The sequence below is a fragment of the Nothobranchius furzeri genome, chromosome 12, assembly GCF_043380555.1.
Source record: "Nothobranchius furzeri strain GRZ-AD chromosome 12, NfurGRZ-RIMD1, whole genome shotgun sequence".
Lineage (NCBI taxonomy): Eukaryota > Metazoa > Chordata > Actinopteri > Cyprinodontiformes > Nothobranchiidae > Nothobranchius > Nothobranchius furzeri.
In genome coordinates, this window is record NC_091752.1 from 44,771,840 (window position 1) to 44,792,022 (window position 20,183).

A 20,183-nucleotide genomic window follows, 5' to 3' on the forward strand; every position below is an offset into this window, starting at 1 on the left:
GAAAGAAGGAATTTTGGCCTCGAAATGTGGTGTGTCATGCATGTGGTCAAACGGGTCATATTAGAGCAGACTGCCCAAATCGGGCTGGGGTTCAGACATTTCTGTGTTTTTCACCTGAGGCTTTTGATTTGCCAGAAAAGCAGTTTGTTGCGCCGACTAGTGGTCATGAGTATACAATTCCGGTTCAGATTGGGGGGAAACCTTTGATTGCGTTATTGGATTCGGGTAGTAACCGTACATTACTTAAGCAAGCTTGTGTGCCTCCGAATGCCACATTTTGTGGTACGGTTAAAGTCTGTTGTGTGCATGGGGATGACGTTGATTACCCTGTGGCAAAGGTTCCAATTATGGTTAAAGGACAAGAGTATCGGGGTTTTGGAGGATCTGCCATATCAGGTTGTCTTAGGCCAAGATATGCCAATCCTGGGTGATTTGCTAAATAACCCTGGAGAGACACCTGGTAGTCCATGTGAAGGTCTGGTCGCCGTCACTAGGTCTAAATCTAGAGAGTCACCGTTAGACCCTAGTTGGGATGAGTTACCTTTCTCAGGAGAGGGAATTCCAGCGGTGGTAGGGAGAAGGCACCATTTAAGGAAGAGCGAAAGGTTACGGAGACAGGATAAAGTGAGGGGAACAAAGGTGACAGAGTTGCTTCCTGAGCCTGAGCTGGATGAGCTGCAGGTGGGGCCAGGTAACCTTGTTCGGCTTCAGAACCAAGATCCGTCTTTAACATCTCTTTTTGCTAAATGTGTACTGGATTCAACACAGCTATCAGATGGAGTGCGAGAGGTTTTTATTTTAAAGAACGAACGTCTGTACCGCCGCAGCAAGGTGGGTGACCAGTTAGTGGTTCCCGAAAGCTTAAGGGCAGAGGTTTTGAAGCTGGCCCATTCTATCCCTTGGTCAGGTCATTTGGGACATCATAAAACCTTTTCCAGGATGGTTTCTCGCTTTTATTGGCCACAGCAGTTCGCAGATACTGTTCGGTATTGCAAAGCATGTCCACAATGCCAGTTAACAGCGCCGGGTAGGAAAGGAGATTGAGCTCCGCTTATTCCTATGCCAGTGATTGATGTACCGTTTGCGCGGATTGCTATGGACATTGTAGGTCCATTGGAGAGGAGTAGTTCAGGGCATAGATATATCGTAGTGGTATGTGATTATGCAACTCGTTATCCAGAGGCCTTTCCTCTTAAGAAAGTGAAAGCGAGACAGATTGCTAACTGTCTAATCCAAATGTTTTCAAGAGTGGGGGTGCCGAGAGAAATTCTAACTGATCAGGGCACCAACTTTACATCTAAGCTGTTGAGAGAGGTCTATGCTCTGCTTGGGGTTACAGGGATTAAAACAAGCCCCTACCACCCGCAAACTGACGGATTGGTTGAAAGGTTTAACAAAACGCTAAAATCTATGCTGAGGAAATTTGTGAAAAACTCGGGAAAAGATTGGGACCATTGGCTTCCCTTCTTATTGTTTGCATACAGAGAGGTTCCGCAAGCATCTACCGGACTCTCTCCATTTCAACTCCTGTATGGTCACCATGTCAGAGGTCCTTTGGACATTCTTAAGGAGGCTTGGGAAGGCGTCAGATCAGATGAGCTTTGTACATCACTTGCTTATGTGTTAAAGATGAGAGATACGTTGGACCATTTGCAAGAACTGGCTCATAGTCACCTGGAGGTTGCTCAACAACGTCAAAAGCGGTATTATGATAAATCGGCCCGTGGGAGGTCATTCAGGGAAGGTCAGAAGGTGCTGTTGCTTCTTCCCACTTCTGAGAGCAGTTTGTTAGCTAAATGGCAGGATCCATTTACAATTTCCAGGAGGGTTGGTCCAGTTACATATGAACTGTTTCTGCCCGATCGTCGACGAAAACATCAAGTATTTCATGTTAACATGCTAAAAGCCTGGCTTGAACATCCGGCCCCCTCAATGCAGTTGTGGGCTAGAGTCGTAACGGAGGAAGAGGAGTCACAGGAACAGTTCTTCCCTTCCAAAGGGGAGGGAGACGTTTTTCCAGATCTCACTCATTTATCTGCTGAACGTCGATGCGAATTGTTGACTGTCATGCCAAAGAAACTGTTTGGCACTAAACCCGGCTGTACGCCGCTGATTCAACACAACATCAGGCTTCGGTCTCAGACCCAGATGCCAATCAGAGACACTAGTTCCAGGGTGCCAGCAAAGTTGGTGTCTGTACTGAAGCAGGAGGTGGAAGACATGCTGGACACTGGCATTATAGAGCCCTCCAGAGGGGAATGGTGTAGCCCTGTGGTGTTAGTACCAAAGAAAAATGACACTCGAAAACGGTTTTGTGTGGACTTTTCTAAACTGAATGCCGTTTCTGTCTTTGATGCTTACCCAATGCCTAGGGTTGATGAACTCATAGAACGCCTTGGCAAGGCTATGTTTCTATCAACGCTAGATCTATGTAAAGGTTATTAGCAGGTTCCACTGACCGAGTCCTCAAGGGACTTCACCACCTTCAGGGTGCCCAGCGGTCTTTATCGTTTCAGGACGATGCCGTTTGGACTTCATGGAGCTCCCGCGACGTTTCAAAGACTGGTTGATATAGTCCTGAGAGGAGCAGATACCTATGTAGCGGCCTACATCGACGACATCGTGGTGTTCAGCGAGACCTGGGAAGAACATGTGAAGCATCTGACTGATGTTTTTCAGAGGATTCAGGCAGCAGGACTGGTGATCAACCCTAAGAAATGCCATATCGCCAAAACAGAAGTGGAGTATCTGGGATATGTCATTGGGGGGGTCGTTCGACCTCAGGTGAGTAAGGTGGAGAGCCTTGCTTCCTGTCTGCTGCCTATGACCAAGAAGAAGCTACGATCCTTTTTAGGTTTGGCCGGCTGGTATCGTCGGTTTATTCCTGGTTTTTCTACAAGATCAGCTGTTTTGAGTGATCTGACTCGCAAGTCATGTCCCAACCGAGTGGTTTGGACTAGGGAGAGTGAGCATGCATTCAATGATCTGAAAAACTGTTTGTGTTATGCGCCTGTGCTGCAATGTCCAGATTTTTCTCTCCCATTTACTGTACAGACGGATGCTTCAGGAGTGGGACTGGGCGCTGTATTGCTGCAAGGTGATGGGGAGGTCCAGAGACCTGTGCAGTATATTAGTCGAAAGCTGTTTCCCAAGGAAGTGAAGTATTCCACTATTGAGAAAGAGGCACTGGCCATTAAATGGGCCTTGGACTCCTTAAGGTACTACCTGATGGGGGGGGGGAGTTTCTCCTTGAAACAGATAATCGGGCATTGCAATGGATGCATAAAATGAGAGAGTCCAATGCCAGAATCACTAGATGGTATTTATCATTACAGCCCTACCAGTTTAAGATTCGATACAAGGCAGGGAAGAAAAATATTATTGCAGACTTTCTTTCTCGTTCCTTTGACGAGTAACGAGCTTAAGGGGGGGGGGGGGGGGGGGGGGGGGGGGGGGGACTGTGACGAAGTGGTAGGGATGATTTCCCATTCGTCCCTGTAATTTATTTCTGTAGTCTAGTGGCACTGTGATGGGGGATATTTTAACTGAAATGTGTCTTAGTGTGTCTTTATGTGAAAATGTTTTTTTGTATTGTAAAAACAGTTTTGTCTTTTGTTTATGTTAACATTTAGGTACCTTTATGTGGATGTTTATTTCCCTCTGGATTTAATGTTGGAGCACTGATTGGGGTGGATTGTTTGCAGGTGTGATTTGCTGGGGTATTTAAAGGAAGCCAGGTGGAGGCTTGGGGAGTTTTTGTTTTTGTTATGTGGTGATCTGTCAAAGGAAAGAGGTGAAATAAATGCAGGAGAAGCAGTTTGGCTCTCTGGAAAAATGTCCCTGTGCTGCAGTTTGCCTCTACTTCTTTCAACTTGAAGACCTTCTGGCTGCTCTACATTTTCACAGCGACCTTGTTCACACCATACCTCTAAAACCAAGTTTTAGGGTGTTTAGCATCATGTGCACCAGCAAAATGTCCCCACAGTGTGGAATGTCCACACGTTACAGGTTAAAGTGAAAATCTGTCCACTTAAACATACAAAGACAAGTATACACACACACACACACACAATACGCATGCACACGCGCGCGCACACACACACACACACACACACACACACACACACACACACACACACACACACACACACACACACACACACACACACAATACGCATGCACACGCACACACACGCACAGACGCACAGACACAGAAACACACACAAGTACACACGCACACACACACACACAATACGCATGCACACGCACACACACAGACACACACAAGTACACACACACAATATGCACGCACACACACACACATAGACACACAGACACACACACACACACACACACACACACAGATCTAGACTGTGAACTTTGGAAACCTGCATCATTTTTGTAAGCTCAGTTCTTTTTTACTTGGCTTTAATAAGGAGAGAAACTGACTGGTTGGTGGTGCGGATGGCTCTGAAGATGAGGATGTAGCAATAGATGATGATGAAGAGAGGCAGGAAGAAGACAAAGATGAAGAGCAGCATGGTGTATGCTCGCACCGAGGGGGTAAAGGTCATGTAGTCCCATGTGCAGGAAGTGAGCAGACCCTCAGGGACATAGGCACCTGATGAGGCAGAAACATAGAAACAGGATCAGACGATTTTATGTCCTCTGACCTGAAGGACTGAGAGGCATAAAAGACAGAAAAAGTTAGAAATAGTTAGTTCAGCTGTGACAGAACCTGTAAAACAGGACCACTTCTGCAGAATTCACTCAATTCAATGAATAATCTGTTATTTCTATAAATAATCTGAGTCATTTGTTGACACTTGGTATTGATTTAAAAAAGTGCGCACTTTAAATTTTTTTTCTTAACTGAACAAAATCCTTTCATGGCAGTAATTTTTGAAACTAAAGCATTTTTTGAAGAAAGTCAGTAAAACTTTAAGAAACTAGATTGAGAAGTAATTATTTTGTATAACAATAATAATAATGTGGCATTGCTTCTTGTAATGAAACGGCAAAATGTGTTAAAGTCATGCCATCTACACATGTAGCTGCAGTTTGTAAAACAGAGTATCCTGTCCCACGATTGGGTCCGCAACACCTAATTTTCAGCAACAACAACAACAACAACAACAAAAAATCAGTGCATTCTGAAGCATATTCATAAACATGCCAAGCAGTGGCGGCTCATCCATAGGGGGCGCTAGGGTGCCACCCCACCAGTCTAACAAGAAGAGAAAGAAGAAGATAGGAATCCCAAAGTATTAATATACGGTGGCACAGGAGTTAAGTGCTTGCCCCGTAATCGGATGGTTGCAGGTTCGAGCCCCGCTCAGTCTGTTGTTGTGTCCTCGGGCAAGACACCCAACCCACGGAGGGCTCGGAGGGACTGGTGGTGCGGCAGACTCGCCTCCGTCAGTGTGCCCCCAGGGCACTGAGATTCCCTACCAGCGTTTGAATGTGTGTCTGTGAGTGACTGATAGTGTTGTAACGCACCTTGGGGGTTCATGTACTCCAGAAGGCGCTATATCAAATACAGTCCATTTACCACTTTAAAAAGAACCATGAAAAATAAACAAAATGATCTCTACATCATACAGAATATAAGTGCTGTGTTTCACCTGCATTCAAGTGTAGTTTTAACATGTTATTTACACTCTAACTACGACCAAATCATCTTGTGACATATTTTCTGTTTCTTTTGGGAGCAGCAATTTTTACTGTCGACCTACGCTAACTGGTGCATGTGCGTTGGATCCCCCCTCCAATAAAAAAAAATAGGAGAGCCTTTGGGCGCAGGGGTACAGTGACCGTGAAGACATGCATAGAAGACCGGCAGGGCGGCGTCTCAGCCAAGCCCCCATAATTCGGGTCTGGATATGAAGCAAAACAGGAAGTGACAAAAATTGCAGTTCCACCCTCATCCGCTGGGGGCTGGTGTCAGAAGCGAGCAAATCCTCATTGACTCCCATGTTAAAAATACCAATTTCACAGCAGAAATAAACATGTTCACAGCCTGGTACCAAAACATGTTTTAGGTTTAAATGATCTAGTTTACATTCATGACAAATCTGAGGGGGGTGAATTTTTTTTCTCACTCTTCTGTTTAAGTGTATTAAAAGCCTAAAATTCTGTATAATTAATGAGCCTCAGACCCACGTGACCACAGAGCTAGCTCCTTGGAAAGGCCTCAGTAGAGCCTCGGTCTGGCTTGGAAACTGCTCCGCCATTTTCAGTCTCTCAACTTAGACCATTAGTTGTAGCATTTGTGTATTCTTTTTTGGATATTATTTGTGCAATTGTTGGACAAAATGACTTGCTGTGGCATTAATTGCACTAATAGAGCATCCAAGAAGTCTCCAATTCATTATTTTCGGTAAGTAAAATTATATTTATGTATTTATTTTGATGATTTTAGGTCACTGCCGCTCTTGCACTAGCTGAGCTTAGATTTTAAAATGTACTGTTTAACCATGAAATTTAAATGTAATAGGGAAAAACCCAGTGCATTTAACATAACGCTAAATTTTTGAAAATGGGTTGAAATATGTTGGTGGAGCTGGGTTCCGACTATCGGTATGGTCCCCTCCCCTCAGCGGCAGCTCGGCGCATCTCTGATCGCTGTGGCGCCTGTCTGCTGCGCGACTACCGGTTTGTGGAGCTCTCGGGAGACCTCTGTGCTCCACCCAGCGGTCAGCCCGGCACATCTGTGACTCAGAAGCTCTGGTGTTGTGCACAGTTAACTCCAGTTGAAGCTACATAGCTACCTCTGTTAGCATAGCTCCCACCTCCGTGTTAGCTTTGGGTTAGCTTGTAGCTACATTGCTTCAGTTCGACGGGTGTCATCATTTGATCCCAGCCTCACAGCCCCACACTCAGCTCCACATTTTTTCCCTTTTTTGGAATTGTTTGGGCTTGACGGAACCTGTGACGCGGTCAAAATGGCGGTGGTGGGAACCTCCCATTTTGGCACAAAAACTCATAATTGGAGCCTATGGACACAAACTGTCCAGTATATATGCCGATGGTCTCAGCTCAGGTCCGGACAGAACCTGAAATTCTCCACAGCTCACCGTTCTTTGTTGTTGTAGATCAGCTGAGTACACCTCGTGGAGTTTTGTTGTTATGAAGAATCGGAAAATGATGGAATGTGGCATCAGGGACTTGTAAACACTCTCCAGCAGGTAAACAAGAGCACAAGACTGTCATAAATCAGCTCAGTGTGACATTGGGACAAAGGTTAGTTGGACATTTGATATTTGACATTCACTCCATGGTTCACTACATTCAGCCATGAGTTTTAAGCCGGGCGCTGCACCAGAGAGAGACAGCGATCAGCTGTGTTCTGAGGACTCGCTCATGAAAGCAATGCTTTGCTTAGGGACCATCAACAAATTCTAGTCATTCAAAAAACAGACACATACAAAAAAATCAACAGCTTCAAGCTTAATTATAAATAAATTAGTCAAAATCAATTCTCGGTTGTTTCTAAACTAGACCAATGAGACACAACAGTTTTAACATGCTTCATACGATCTGATCTTTTTATTAGCAATTTTAAGAACCTCCAGGTAGATTGACCAAAATACTCAAACTCCATTCCCAATGGTGTTACTAAGCCTCACCAATGAGACACAGCAGTTTGTAACACATTTCATACAATCTGATTTTTATTATCAAGATTTTCATCCTGTCTTCAGAACAGCTGACCGCCGTCTCACTCTGGCGCAGTGCATGGCGCCTCCGTCAGTGCGCCCCAGGGCAGCTGTGGCTGCATTGTAGCTCATCAATGGCTATACAAATACAGGCCATTTACCACTTATATGGCATGAAAACTCATCGCTGACCGTGGAGAACTATTGAGTTAATGTCTGTGTCAAATATATAACGTCCAATTAACTTCACCATGGTAATTTTTCAGCATGAGAAATTTGAGTTGTGGCGTGAGAATGTGTGAAAGGGTCAGATGTGAGTGTAGGCAGCCCTAGTGTCAGCCCGTTAGCAAGGCTTGGCTACTGTTAGAGTTGTGGGTCGGTGTTCCACACGCAGAAGAGCGATGGCTGGAGTGGCAGAGACGACAGGAACTGGTGCTTGACTGGACTCTGAGACTGAGCGAAGCTGATGGAGGGGGAACTAGCCGGTGAGCAGCAACAGCTAGCTGCAGACTAGCAGAGCTGGAGTCTGACTGGAACGTGAGGTACGAGAGGAGAACCAGGAAAAGTTGGAGTCTTGAGGAGTTTATAAGAAAACTGACATGTTCAACAACTGGTCAGGAGCTCCAGTCACAACGGATTGATGACTGAGGGCCCTGAAGTGAGTGAAGGAGGTTCTTAACCGCTCAGAGGCTGAGATCCACCTAATAGAAGGCAGGGAGTTCGTCATGCACAGCTGCTGGGAGTTGAGCTTGATGAGGTCCTGACAATGCGAGTGTGTGTGTGTGTGTGTGTGTCTGTGTGTGTGTGTGTGTGTGTGTGTGTGTGTGTGTGTGTGTGTGTGTGTGTGTGTGTGGACTCACTCCAGCCAAAGAAAGGCGGCAGGCTCCAGCCCAGTGAGTACACCCAGACCAAAGCAAGGACTAGAAGGGCCCGTTTCCGTGACAACACACCGATGGAGGTCAGAGGGCGCGTGATCACGAAATAACGATCAATGGCAATCACTGTCAGTGTGATCATGGAGCAGATCCCGAAGAGAGCGCCGCAGAAAGCGTAAAGCTCACAACCTGCAGACAGAAAACAAAGTTAAACCAGGTTCAGAGAGAAGCAGACACCCTGTCTCTAAAACTAAAACAAGTTCAGCCTGGGAGAAGGTGAAACTAAAACAAAATCAACATCAGACTCAGAGATGAAACTGACATAAAACGTTGTTTTGACTGAAGTGAAGAATGGACTCCACCAGGTCCTTCTCTGGTTTCTGGTCCAGTTTGTGATGTTCATGGACCTGAGACCAGGGTGTGGAGAACTGGTTTGGAAACCTCAGCGTCTAATCTCTGCTTTCTTTATCCTGTTGGCACCTTTAAGCCGTGTCCCCCATTTACAGCCTACGTCAGAGCCAGGTCCTCCAAGTCTGAGGAAATGGTTCTCAAAAGGAAAAGACGGAACGCTCTACCCCATCTGGGAGTGACTCTCTGCCTCAAGCAGAGGAAGTTCCTGAGTAGTGGACAGATGGACCAAAATGGTCATGAAGAAGGTGAACCAAAAGACAAAGCTCTCAATTTACACCCTCATCTAAGGTCACATGATGTGGTTCATGATCCTATACAGCTGGTTCAAATGATCTTCCTCCATTGGTCTGGCTCAGGCTTAGAAATGTGATGAGAAGCTCCATCATCTAGAGGAGAGCTGATGATCCTCCTCATCAAAACAAGTCTGCTAAGGTGGTTCAGCAATAGGACCGGGTCGCCTCCTAAATTACTCCGTCTGGAGGGTAAATCAAATCCAATCCAATCCAATCCAATTTTATTTATAAAGCGCATTCACAAGGCATTACAACCAAACAAGGCGCTGTACACTAAAAATGTTGGTTAATTAAACAGGCGTTATATAAACATGTCGAACACAGATAAAAGATAAAAAAGGAAAAACAACAAAATTCCCAAAAATAACAGCTAAAAATCAACAAGACACAGGGTGAATAAAAAATTAGAAAAACATTTAAAAAAGAACCTCAATAGTACGGAAGTCAATAATTGTGGAGTCCATTTTTAAACAGTGCAGATGTAAGTGAGGTTCATAATTATGTGGTATAAGCTAGGTTGAAGTAGTGAGTTTTCAGGCATGATTTAAAAAATGCTAGCTGTTGATGCTTGCCTCACTAGCAGTGGTAATGTTTTCCACAGCTTCGGTGCACAGACAGAGAAAGCCCTTTCTCCACGGCTTTTTAAACGTGCATTGGGAACAGCTAGGAGGAGCTTATCTTCAGACCTGAGAGCACGCGGCGGGTTGTAGTAATGGACAAGTTCACACAGATATGGAGGAGCTTGATGGTTCAAGGATTTGTAAGTCAGAAGCATAATTTTGAAGTTTATCCTGAACTGCACGGGCAACCAGTGGAGAGATTTCAGAATTGGAGAAATGTGTTGTCTTCTGTCAGCTCCAGTCAGCAACCTAGCTGCTGAATGAGCATTGGAAGTAGACCCTGAAGGAGACTGAACTCGCTGGAATTAGGGATGTCTCCATCTGATCACGTGATCGGAAATCGGCCCCGATCACGTGGTTTCAGACTCAATCGGAATCTGATGTATATTGCACGTTTTAACACATATATAGTTATACGATGGCACAGTTAGAGCTCTTGACTCCACACAGAAACAACAACGCATGCGCCGTGTGGCATGAGGTCACTTTTTTGCAGAAACGCTATTGATCAAACACCGGAAAGAACACAGAAGAAGCTTGAAGTGGAAAGCGATCCAGAGGTATTTTAAAGTTGATGACAATATTGCCATAGCAAACTGTGAGATATGCAAACTTCAAACTGCAAGAGGCAGAAAAGAAAAGGCTACATTTAACACAACAAACCTGATAAGGCATCTCAGAAACAAACACCAAACAGAATACAGCGAGCTTACCCAGGCAGCCAACCCGAAGACGACTCAGCTCACGCTGCAGGAGAGTTTGAAGAGGAAAGAAAAGAATGCCCCATGGCAGCGCGAAGGCGCAGGACATCACAGCCAAAGTAGTAGAAATGATCGCACTGAGTGACCTGCCACTGGCACTTGTAGAGAACCCTGGAATTCTTCTGCTTATGGAGCACGTAGAACCCCAAATTTGGAATGTCATCTCTTAAACATTCAGGCATATTTTTAACAATGTCACTTCCTGTTTAATGTCAAGACTACAACCTTTACATTTGGAAACATATTTATGTACGGATGAGCAACACTGGTTCCCTTCAGGGCTTTGTTCTCTCCCCTCTGTTCTTCTCCCTGTACACCAACGTCTGCACCGCATGAGTCTGTCAAGCTTATCAAGTTTGCAGATGACACCACCATCATCAGACCCATCTCTGACGGGGAAGAGTCTGCCTGCAGAATGGAGGTCAAATGGCTGGTGTCCTGGTGCAACCACAACAACCTGGTGCTAAATGCACAGAAGACAGTGGAGGTTGTTGTGGACTTCAGGAAGCACACAGCCCCACCCCCCCACAACCCTGTGGCATAACCCCTGAAACTCTCATCATGATGGTGGACTCGTGTCACTTCCTGGGCACCACCATCACCCAGGACCTCAAGTGGGGGCCCACCATCATCTCCATCACAGAAAAAACCAGCAGAGGATGTACTTCCTGAAGCAGCTGAAGAAACTCAACCTGCCAACACAGTCGATGAGGCAGTTCTACTCCGCAGTCATCGAGTCCATCCTAACCCCCTCAATCACTGTGTGGTTTGCTAGCGCTACCATCAGGAACATGAAGAAGCTTCAGCGTGTTGTACACTCAGCTGAGAAGGCCATTGGCTGCAAACTTCCCTCTATACAGGACCTGTACACCTCCAGCACATTGAGGCCTGCAGGTCAGATTACAACTGACCCGTCTCACCCTGGACACAGACTCTTTGACTCGCTCCCATCTGGCAGGAGGCTCCGATCCATTTGGACCAGAACCTCTCACCACAAGAACAGCTTCTTCCCCTCTGCAGTTGGACTCATGAATGACAATCCTAGGTCTGCCCACTCCAGTTGCTTGGCTTCAGTCACATGACCCTGTGTTGTGTTTGTACCTGAACTGTTCTGCTCTGATATTAACCATTTCTCTAATTATTGCCATATATTTTTGTTTTATCATGATTGTAACCTTTATTTTTATCTTTCTTTTTTCCACCAAGTGCTGCAGCAATTTCCTAATGTTGTGATTTTTCACACATAAGGCAATAAATCCCTTCTGATTCTGATTACTGTTGTTGTCCTTGTGGTACCTTTCTCTCCAAAGATCCACCTCTTGTGCATGCTGGTGGTGAAGAAGATGGGTGATTGGGTGACGCACATCAGCAGGTCAGTGATGGCCAGATTTATGATGAACATGTTAGCAGGTGTCCGCAGGCTGCGACTCCTAAAGTAAGCAGACACATAATCGTTGGGAGGAGATCTCTGTGACAAATGAAACATCAACCTCATCAATTATTCATTTATATAATTTAAAAATTAATTAAAGAGGAACCAACAAGTGTGCATCCATTTAGTCCATTTCAATTATGTCTGAAGAAAAGAAAAGATTGTTGTTATTTTTCAGATCATTTAGTTCAGTGATTGAAACCCAAATCAGAGATCAAAGGATTTCATGTAAACTCTTCATGGTGTTCCTCAGAGCTCAATCCTCAGTCCTTCTAGTTTTATTTTAAATAAGTTAGTTTCATTTACATATCAACTTCAATTAATGTTTTTGGAGCTTTATTGTCTGTCAGGCATGAAATGTTGTCCTTGAAAACATAGATTGACTTAAAGACTATTAAATATTATTAAACCATAAGCTAAATAAACAAAATCAACCCAAGATTTGAATGTGATGCTTCAGCAAGACCAGAACTACAAGAGAGTAGCTGCATTTGAAAGAAGGAAATGAGTTAAACAACCTCTGTAAAGAAATTGTGGCATTTCTTGTCTTAACTGGAGCTTAGAAATATTTAGTAAATTTTAAATTGTTTTATTTATAGATCAGATTTCTTGCTAAATTATTCCATTTAAACTGATAATCAAAGCATTTTGAGTTGCTTCCACAATGTGACCATCTTTATACTTCTTTGTGGTTAAACCAATTCAAGTTCAAGTATGAAAAAGACGAAGCTGAATCAGTTGAACTTGAAAACTGTCTAAACTGCTTCAGAGGTTTAAACACAACAAACCACAGCATTTACACTAAAATGAGTATTTCATTAGTAGAACAGCCATTATAAACCAAGTCTGTTTTTCATGCTACATAGGTCAATACTCATCCAGGAAATGAAACGATCAATAAGAAGGTCAAACTCGTCTTATGTAGAAATAGTTCTTAAAGGAACTCGGAAATCTGATTTGAACAAAAAGCTTTTCTGTGCAGAAATAGAGAATGGACACATTTGTTTTGATCTTTAAAGAAGACACATTATGAAAAATCCACTTTTTTAACCCCTAAAATTCAGTGTGTTGTGCATTTTAAGTCTCTAGTTGTGTAAAAAGTGTAAAAATATGGTAATAAATTAGTCACTTCAGGTGCTATTTACAAGTTTTAGTACAAACTTTTGGTCATATTGTCCAACTTATTCAGTTTTCTCACTTTTCTATTACATTTTGTTCTCTATTTCATCACAGTAATTGTCAAATGTGCTCATGGACATTCAGCTAAACATAGTCCAATCCGACAGTTTTTCTTTTCGCTAAGATTTTTGTAGTGCATTTAGAAAAATGCCGAATGTCCGGTTATTTGATCTACACAGATCTCTAAACTGTCCCCTGCTTTAAGGACAGGTGGTATGATTCTTTCTTATAGTTAGTCTATAGGTGGACCGTGTACAGCGTTGTACAATAAGCCTTAAACAAGGTGATTTCACTTTATCAGAACAAAACCCAAACTTACGAGTGAGTGTATTCCCCTGAGCATATAACATATGGCACTGCCTATGTGTCACCATCATCTCTCATGCCCCCTATATGAACAAGATATTTTACTTTGTTGGTGACACTAATCACAAAGTCTGACAGATAAAATCTGGAAACTTCATTTGCTTGTCCTCCTTGGCCCGGAGAATCATAACCACACTTTTAGCTACATTATACACAATGTTGTGCTCTACTCCATAGTCAGAGCAGATATCTAGTAACTGCTGCAGACCAACGGCGCTCAGACTTAGAAGCACTAAGTCATCTGCATACATCAGATGATTTATGACAACACCACCAGCTGCACAACGGGAAATATCCTTTCAGTGCGAAGCTTGTCATTGAACTGTTTTGCCTTCTTTTGAAGATCGTTGCAAAGAGAAACAAACTTGTTTAACACCAGAGCCATGCGCACTGCGTCATTATCTCCATCAACGTAAATGAGGGGGAAATGAATTCAGATCCTTTTCAACATTGTTTAATGTAAAGTTTTGTTCAGTACAATACTTAATTACAACAATCTAATGAAACAAAGCCTGGACTTGCATTCAGTTTAAACATGTTTTAAAAGGAGACATGTGACGCGTCAAAAAGTGGAGGATTTCCTGGTAAACGCGATCATTAGATGAAAAGGGGAGGAGGGCTTTTTTTTTCAAGGAGGCTAGCGGCTCAGAGAGCTAACGTGTCACATCAACAGATAAGTGACTGAGCCAGGTTAAGGTGCGGCTGCCTCACCTGGAGACCAGTGCAGTGCAGCCACGTAGTAATTTGCTGACAACATCACATTTTTCAGCTTATCAGCCACAGCTGGTTCTACATAAATGTGGAGCAGAGTTTTAACCTGAAGATGGAGATATAATGATAGTTCTGCGCTGAAATATTACATTTTAAGTAAGATACACTGCCACACTAATGATTACACATGTGCACAGCACCATTAGACACTCATCTATACAGGTTATCAGCAAAAAAAAAAGTTAATTTAGGCGTTACTTGCTCTTTAAGGAATTTTTGAAGAAAAGCAAGACAGTTGTCCAAACCTATTTCTGATGGAATCACCAAAAACCTAACCACTGTATCTGAACCAAGAAGGAGTGGCTTCAACCCATCATCTAAACTTGTTGATGATCACCAGCATGTTCCGTTTACCTTGCACAGACTTAGTCATGTCAACCTAGTCTATTAATAGATGTTTGAACGGACCTTCAGGCACTGGAACGTGTCTTGGGGTCTCCACAAATCACTTGAGTGTCTTACTGCTTTCATACCTGCTGAAGGCATAAATAACTAGGAGATTCCCGATCATCCCGGTGATCCCAATGGCAAGGATGACTGAGCCGATAGTGTAGTGGGCGTGGTCGGGAACATCCACGGTTGGGAATGGGTGAAAGACCTCTGGCACCATTGCCACCTTCAAGACAAAAGATCCAGATGTGAGACAGCTGCAGGTTTATTGAGATATATGTTTTCCACCTGTCCAGTCCTGGCAGTTGAAGCAGACAGAATGAGTGATCCGACTGCCATAACATGCCAGAGCTCTACAGCAAGAGGGATGTGGGATGTTTCTCCTGTTACACCTTAGCCTTTATTATGTTTGTAGCATGTTAGACTATATTTATTCAATCAATCAATCAATCAATCAGCCAAAAGTTTATTTATATAACACTTTAAATGCAGCAATGTTGCCAATAGTGCCTAACATAAAAATGAAAAATCAATAAAATGATTGACAACAGTCAATAACAAAACATAAAATAAGCACAAAACTTTATATCAGACACAAAGAGTCATAAAAACAGGACCACCCTGTCAGCCAAGGCCGGATTAACCATATGGGCAACTGGGCAATTGCCCAGGGATCCACGAACTCTAAAGGGCCCAGGCCCAGGGCAGCAAGGGCACGAGCAAAATACTGAATCTGTAATCTCCCACTTTATATTAAACTAAGGGGACCGTACGTCCTCTTTTCCCCGGACATGTCCACTTTCACACTCTGTCCTGGACGTCCGGACTGCGGGTTCTTGTATTGATGAAAATGTCCGGCATTTCATCCAGGAGCAGGGATCGAATTATGGGGGAGCTGGATATCCTACACATCCAGGGGAGCCGGAAAAAAGTTTTTTTTACCTATATTACATCATTTATGGACTCGTTTGAGCAGAGAGCACAGACAGCTGCAGAGCGATGATCGATGGTGCGCAGCGCTCCAGGCTGCTGCGTCCAGCGCACGGTCCATTCTCAAAGTGCCGCAACAAAAAACTATAATTAACACACGATCGTTCATGTCCGCTCATGTTCTCTACTTTCTGTCTTATTTGTGCCTGCAGCGCTCTGCTACTGCGGAGCTCATCACCTGTGCTGCGGTGATTTCACCTCACTGACGCAGCATCGAAACGCGCTTTCCACTTTGCGGTCAGGAGATCCCTTTGATCTGCTCAAAAGTAACTGATGAGGTGAAAAAGTGAGAATCCAGGCAGCAGTTTTTCTGGAGAGTTTAGAGTAGATGCAGGAAGAAGAGAGACAGACAGGACAGGAAATAGTTAAATAAAAACAAGAAAACAAAACAAAGTGATGAAAAGTAAAATGTAGGTAGATTTATCTCCACTACAAATTTTTACCTGTATAAAACAATAAGTTATACACATGTCATATTTATACATTTGATACAATTCAGATCACCTTCAAAACTCAGTCAGCTGTGAGCTGCCTTTTCTGATCAGGAAATGGCCGGCAGTTAATAACTTAAACATAAACTGTTTTTTGAACCAGGCTGTACACATGTTTATTTCTGCTGTGAACCTGCCATTTTTAACATGGGAGTCTAAGAGGATTTGATCACTTCTGGTGCCAGCCCCTAGTGGATGAGGGGAGAACTGCAATTTTTGTCACTTCTGTGTTGCTTCACAAAAGTCAGACTAAAACAGTCCCTTGGTGGTTGCCTATGTGTGCAGGTTTAAGCTGTGTGTGTGTGTGTGTGTGTGTGTGTGTGTGTGTGTGTGTGTGTGTGTGTGTGTGTGTGTGTGTGTGTGTGTGTGTGTGTGTGAGAGAGAGAGAGAGAGAGAGAGAGAGAATTGTTAAGTGTTTGTGGGTGTTTGAATGCGGATTTGTCACCAAGAGTGTTGTTTTGTTTTTGTTTTTAAATGCTGTGTATGTGATGAGGGAGGGGCTTCCAGCAGCAGCTCAGGGCCCTCCAGCGCCAGAGTCCGGGGCCACGCACACTCCAGCAGCCGATAGCCACCAGCGAATGAGCACATACAGACCAGCCACCCTCTGTCTGGTTCCCAAACCCCCATCTGCAACACTGCACCGGAGTTGCAGCCCTTCCCCTGATGTTGTCAGTGTGCCTTTAGTTCAGACTTCTCTAATAGACTTTGTTTTTTATTCCTCACTTGCAGTCCTGTGTATGATTCTACATGACTTGGGTTAGGTCTCTACCACAAAACATGACAATAACTGATGTTTATTGATGCTGTTATTATACGTTCTGACTGCAACTGTGTGGCTGTGCACTGGGAGAGCACGGCTGGGGAGAGGGAGGAGCAGGTGGAGCCGCAGGGGTGGAGACAGGTACACGCTCTTTAACAGCTGGACCACATCACTAATCAGTCCTCTCCACGTCTAAACAGGAGGAGAAGGAGAGTGACGTGTGATAAATTAAGTCTGTTCAGCATATCTGTGTGTGGTCGTGACCTCAGAGTACAGCTTCTGTTACAAATTGATTTAATTCAGACTTTTGTAGGATTTGTATGCACTGTTTCATTATCTACTACCAGCTCTGTTCATAACCTGGGTTGGCATTACGTTTCCCTTTAAGGTGCTGTAAAAATAAAGGAAAAGGTAACAAAAACAAAAACTACCTTGCAGAACTATGACCTCACAATTAATCAGCCATCAGCTTTAGTTTCCATTTAAATTTTGACAGCTTCACAAGTCATGATAATCTTTATCCCTTACATCATCAGATCTTCTTTCTTATGTCACTCAGAAATGATTCAGAAGTTTCCTCGTCAGCTGATGACACGTGAACTTAAAATTCTTTTGAACATCTGAACTACAAACAAAAATACAAACCTAACTTAAGACAAAAAGTTAGATGTTAAGTCTAGAGCCGGATTTGTCATGTTGGAAAAGCTAGAAGAGCGCTGGAGCATCTTCATCCAGACTGCAGAGAAACATCTGGCTCTGAACAACCATTAAATCGACTGTAAAAATACCAAAAGCTTGCTGATAAATCAGGATGTCCTGACAGATTAGTGTTCACAGCTCCTGACTTCAAACTACACACACATCAAAGGGTCAAATACACACCTGTGTTCATGAAAACACTTGTGAGTAATGCTGATGCTTCACAGCTTCTACAGTGACCCATTAAACCACATCAAACACTGCACGCAAACATCCCATCGGATGTTTAAACGTGTGCTCATCTGCTCGGAGCGCAGAGATCCAAACATGCATGTCTTGAACATAGTGACGATGATGATGGAGTCTGACACATTGTGACAGGAGGGCATTAAGCTAACAAACCCAGATGACTGCACATAGAGAATCTGAACCACATTTTAACAAACTGTTAAAGGTCCAGAAAAATATGCATTTGGATTCATGGTAGGTCGGGTTTTCACAGCATCTGTCTGCATTCCTTCATGAGGGTTTGTTCCTAGCCTCTCAAGGCTGTTATGGCGTCAGATTCGGATAACTAGACTTTGTTTGGGTCAGGCTGAGATAATTTTCCTCTCTGCCTTCAGTCTTTAAACTGACCATGTCCAGTTCTTCAGTGAAGCCAATTTTGGGTTGTTAAACTTGTCCGTACCGTCCGGTGACTCTCTCCGAGATGACATCCATTTCAATCAATCAATCAATCAAATTTTATTTCTAAAGCGCTTTTCAAACAAAGTGTTATTCAAAGTGCTTTACAAAATGACCCCAGATTCCCATAACAGGTTAAAAACATTAACAAACATATGCAATCACACGCACACACACACGAGTAAAAATTATATTAGGCTGAGTCCAGATGAGCCAAGTATGGTAACGCAAGGAAACGCCATCAGAAGGAGCCGTCTGTCCCGGCAGCATCAGGTCTTCCACACTAAGTCAGGGCGCTCAGTGGAGGGGGAGCATAGACCCCCACCTATAGAGCACCCAGGAAGCTACAGTCGACCACCGCTCCCGGGGCAGAGGGCCCCCACAGAGGAAACACTGGATTAAAATGAGTAAAAATGTAATAAAAGAGCTGATATAAGGGACAACAATTAGAAAATAAGTAATAAATAAAATCATAGACAGTAAAATAATAATTTAAATAATAAAACTGTGCTAAAATATAATCATATAGAACATGCAAAGCAAGTAATAAAATATAATCATGTAAAACGAGAAATAAAACTGTAGTAAATATTAAGATAAAAGCTAACCTAAATAGGTGGGTCTTGAGCCTGGACTTAAAAACATGAACGTTCTCTGCGGCCCTGAGGTCCTCTGGCAGCTCGTTCCAGAGGCGAAGGCCATAACACTGGAAGGACGCCTCGCCGTGAGTTTGTGTCCTGACTTTAGGGATGACCAGGAGACGTCTGCCAGAGGAGCGCAGAGTCCGCGAGGGTTCATATGGTAAAAGCAGTTCTGATAGATAAGAAGGCCCAAGACCATTAAGACACTTAAAAACCATTAGAAGAACCTTAAAATTGATCCTGAAACATACGGGGAGCCAATGCAATGATTCTAAAACTGGTGTCATGTGCTCCCGCCTCCTGGTCTTCATCAGGACACGTGCTGCCGAATTTTGTAAAATTTGTAAGCCTGAGATGATCTTTTTGGGAAGACCAGAAAGCAGGGAATCACAGTAGTCTATCCTACTGGTGACAAAAGCATGCATCAACGTCTCCGTATTGGCCCGAGAGAGAATGGGGCGGACTCTGGCGATGTTCTTTAGATGATAAAAACCTACTTTTGTGATATTTTTAATGTGTGGGATAAAAGTCAGCTCAGAGTCAAAAATCACACCCAGGTTCTTCACTTGTTCAGATGGATTAAAAGACAGAGATTGTAATTTCAGTAAAAGCTTCTCTCTCTGGGCCTCAGGACCAATGACTAAAACTTCAGTTTTGTCCTGGTTGAGCTGGAGAAAGTTCTCTGCCATCCAGGATTCGATGTCTAAAATACAGTTAAAAAGTGCATTCATTGACCGAGAGTCATCCGGAGACACGGAGATGTACAACTGTGTATCATCAGCATAACTAATACCGGTATCGCAGCTAGAACATTGTCCAGCTTACGATTCACCTCGTGTAACGTCCCAGTCTGTGAGGTCTCCACATGGACGGTGCTTTCCGTGGGTGCGGGTCGCTCTCCAATCGCTCCCGTCTTCCCAAATTTCCAGAAAACCAGATATCCTCCCACTCTAGTCAGGAGAAATCCAGTGATCATCAGGCCGAATATCCACACGTCTTTGACATCCTCGATGGACAGCTGGGAGAGGCATATGATCTTCCATTCCCTCCAGGAATCCAGCATATACCCCACCGGGTGTGTCCCCTGTGGGCATGTGGGAGCCCCCTGCTCTGTTCTCATTGTTGAAAAAACCTTATCAATCGTGTTGAATGACCAATTTAT

General features: G+C 43.7%; 1 protein-coding gene across 1 annotated transcript in view; it reads right to left on the reverse strand.

Annotated features, from left to right (window-relative positions):
- The window catches only part of LOC107372404 (melanopsin-A), a 66,088-nt gene that overhangs the window by 9,993 nt on the left and 35,912 nt on the right, over positions 1 to 20,183 (reverse strand). The window contains exons 2-5 of the mRNA XM_015940634.3: positions 14,840 to 14,982; positions 11,915 to 12,048; positions 8,519 to 8,722; positions 4,450 to 4,621 (exon numbers count right to left, since the gene is read on the reverse strand). Of these exons, the coding sequence (XP_015796120.3) occupies positions 4,450 to 4,621; positions 8,519 to 8,722; positions 11,915 to 12,048; positions 14,840 to 14,982 (653 nt within the window). The remainder of the gene's footprint in view (positions 1 to 4,449; positions 4,622 to 8,518; positions 8,723 to 11,914; positions 12,049 to 14,839; positions 14,983 to 20,183) is intronic.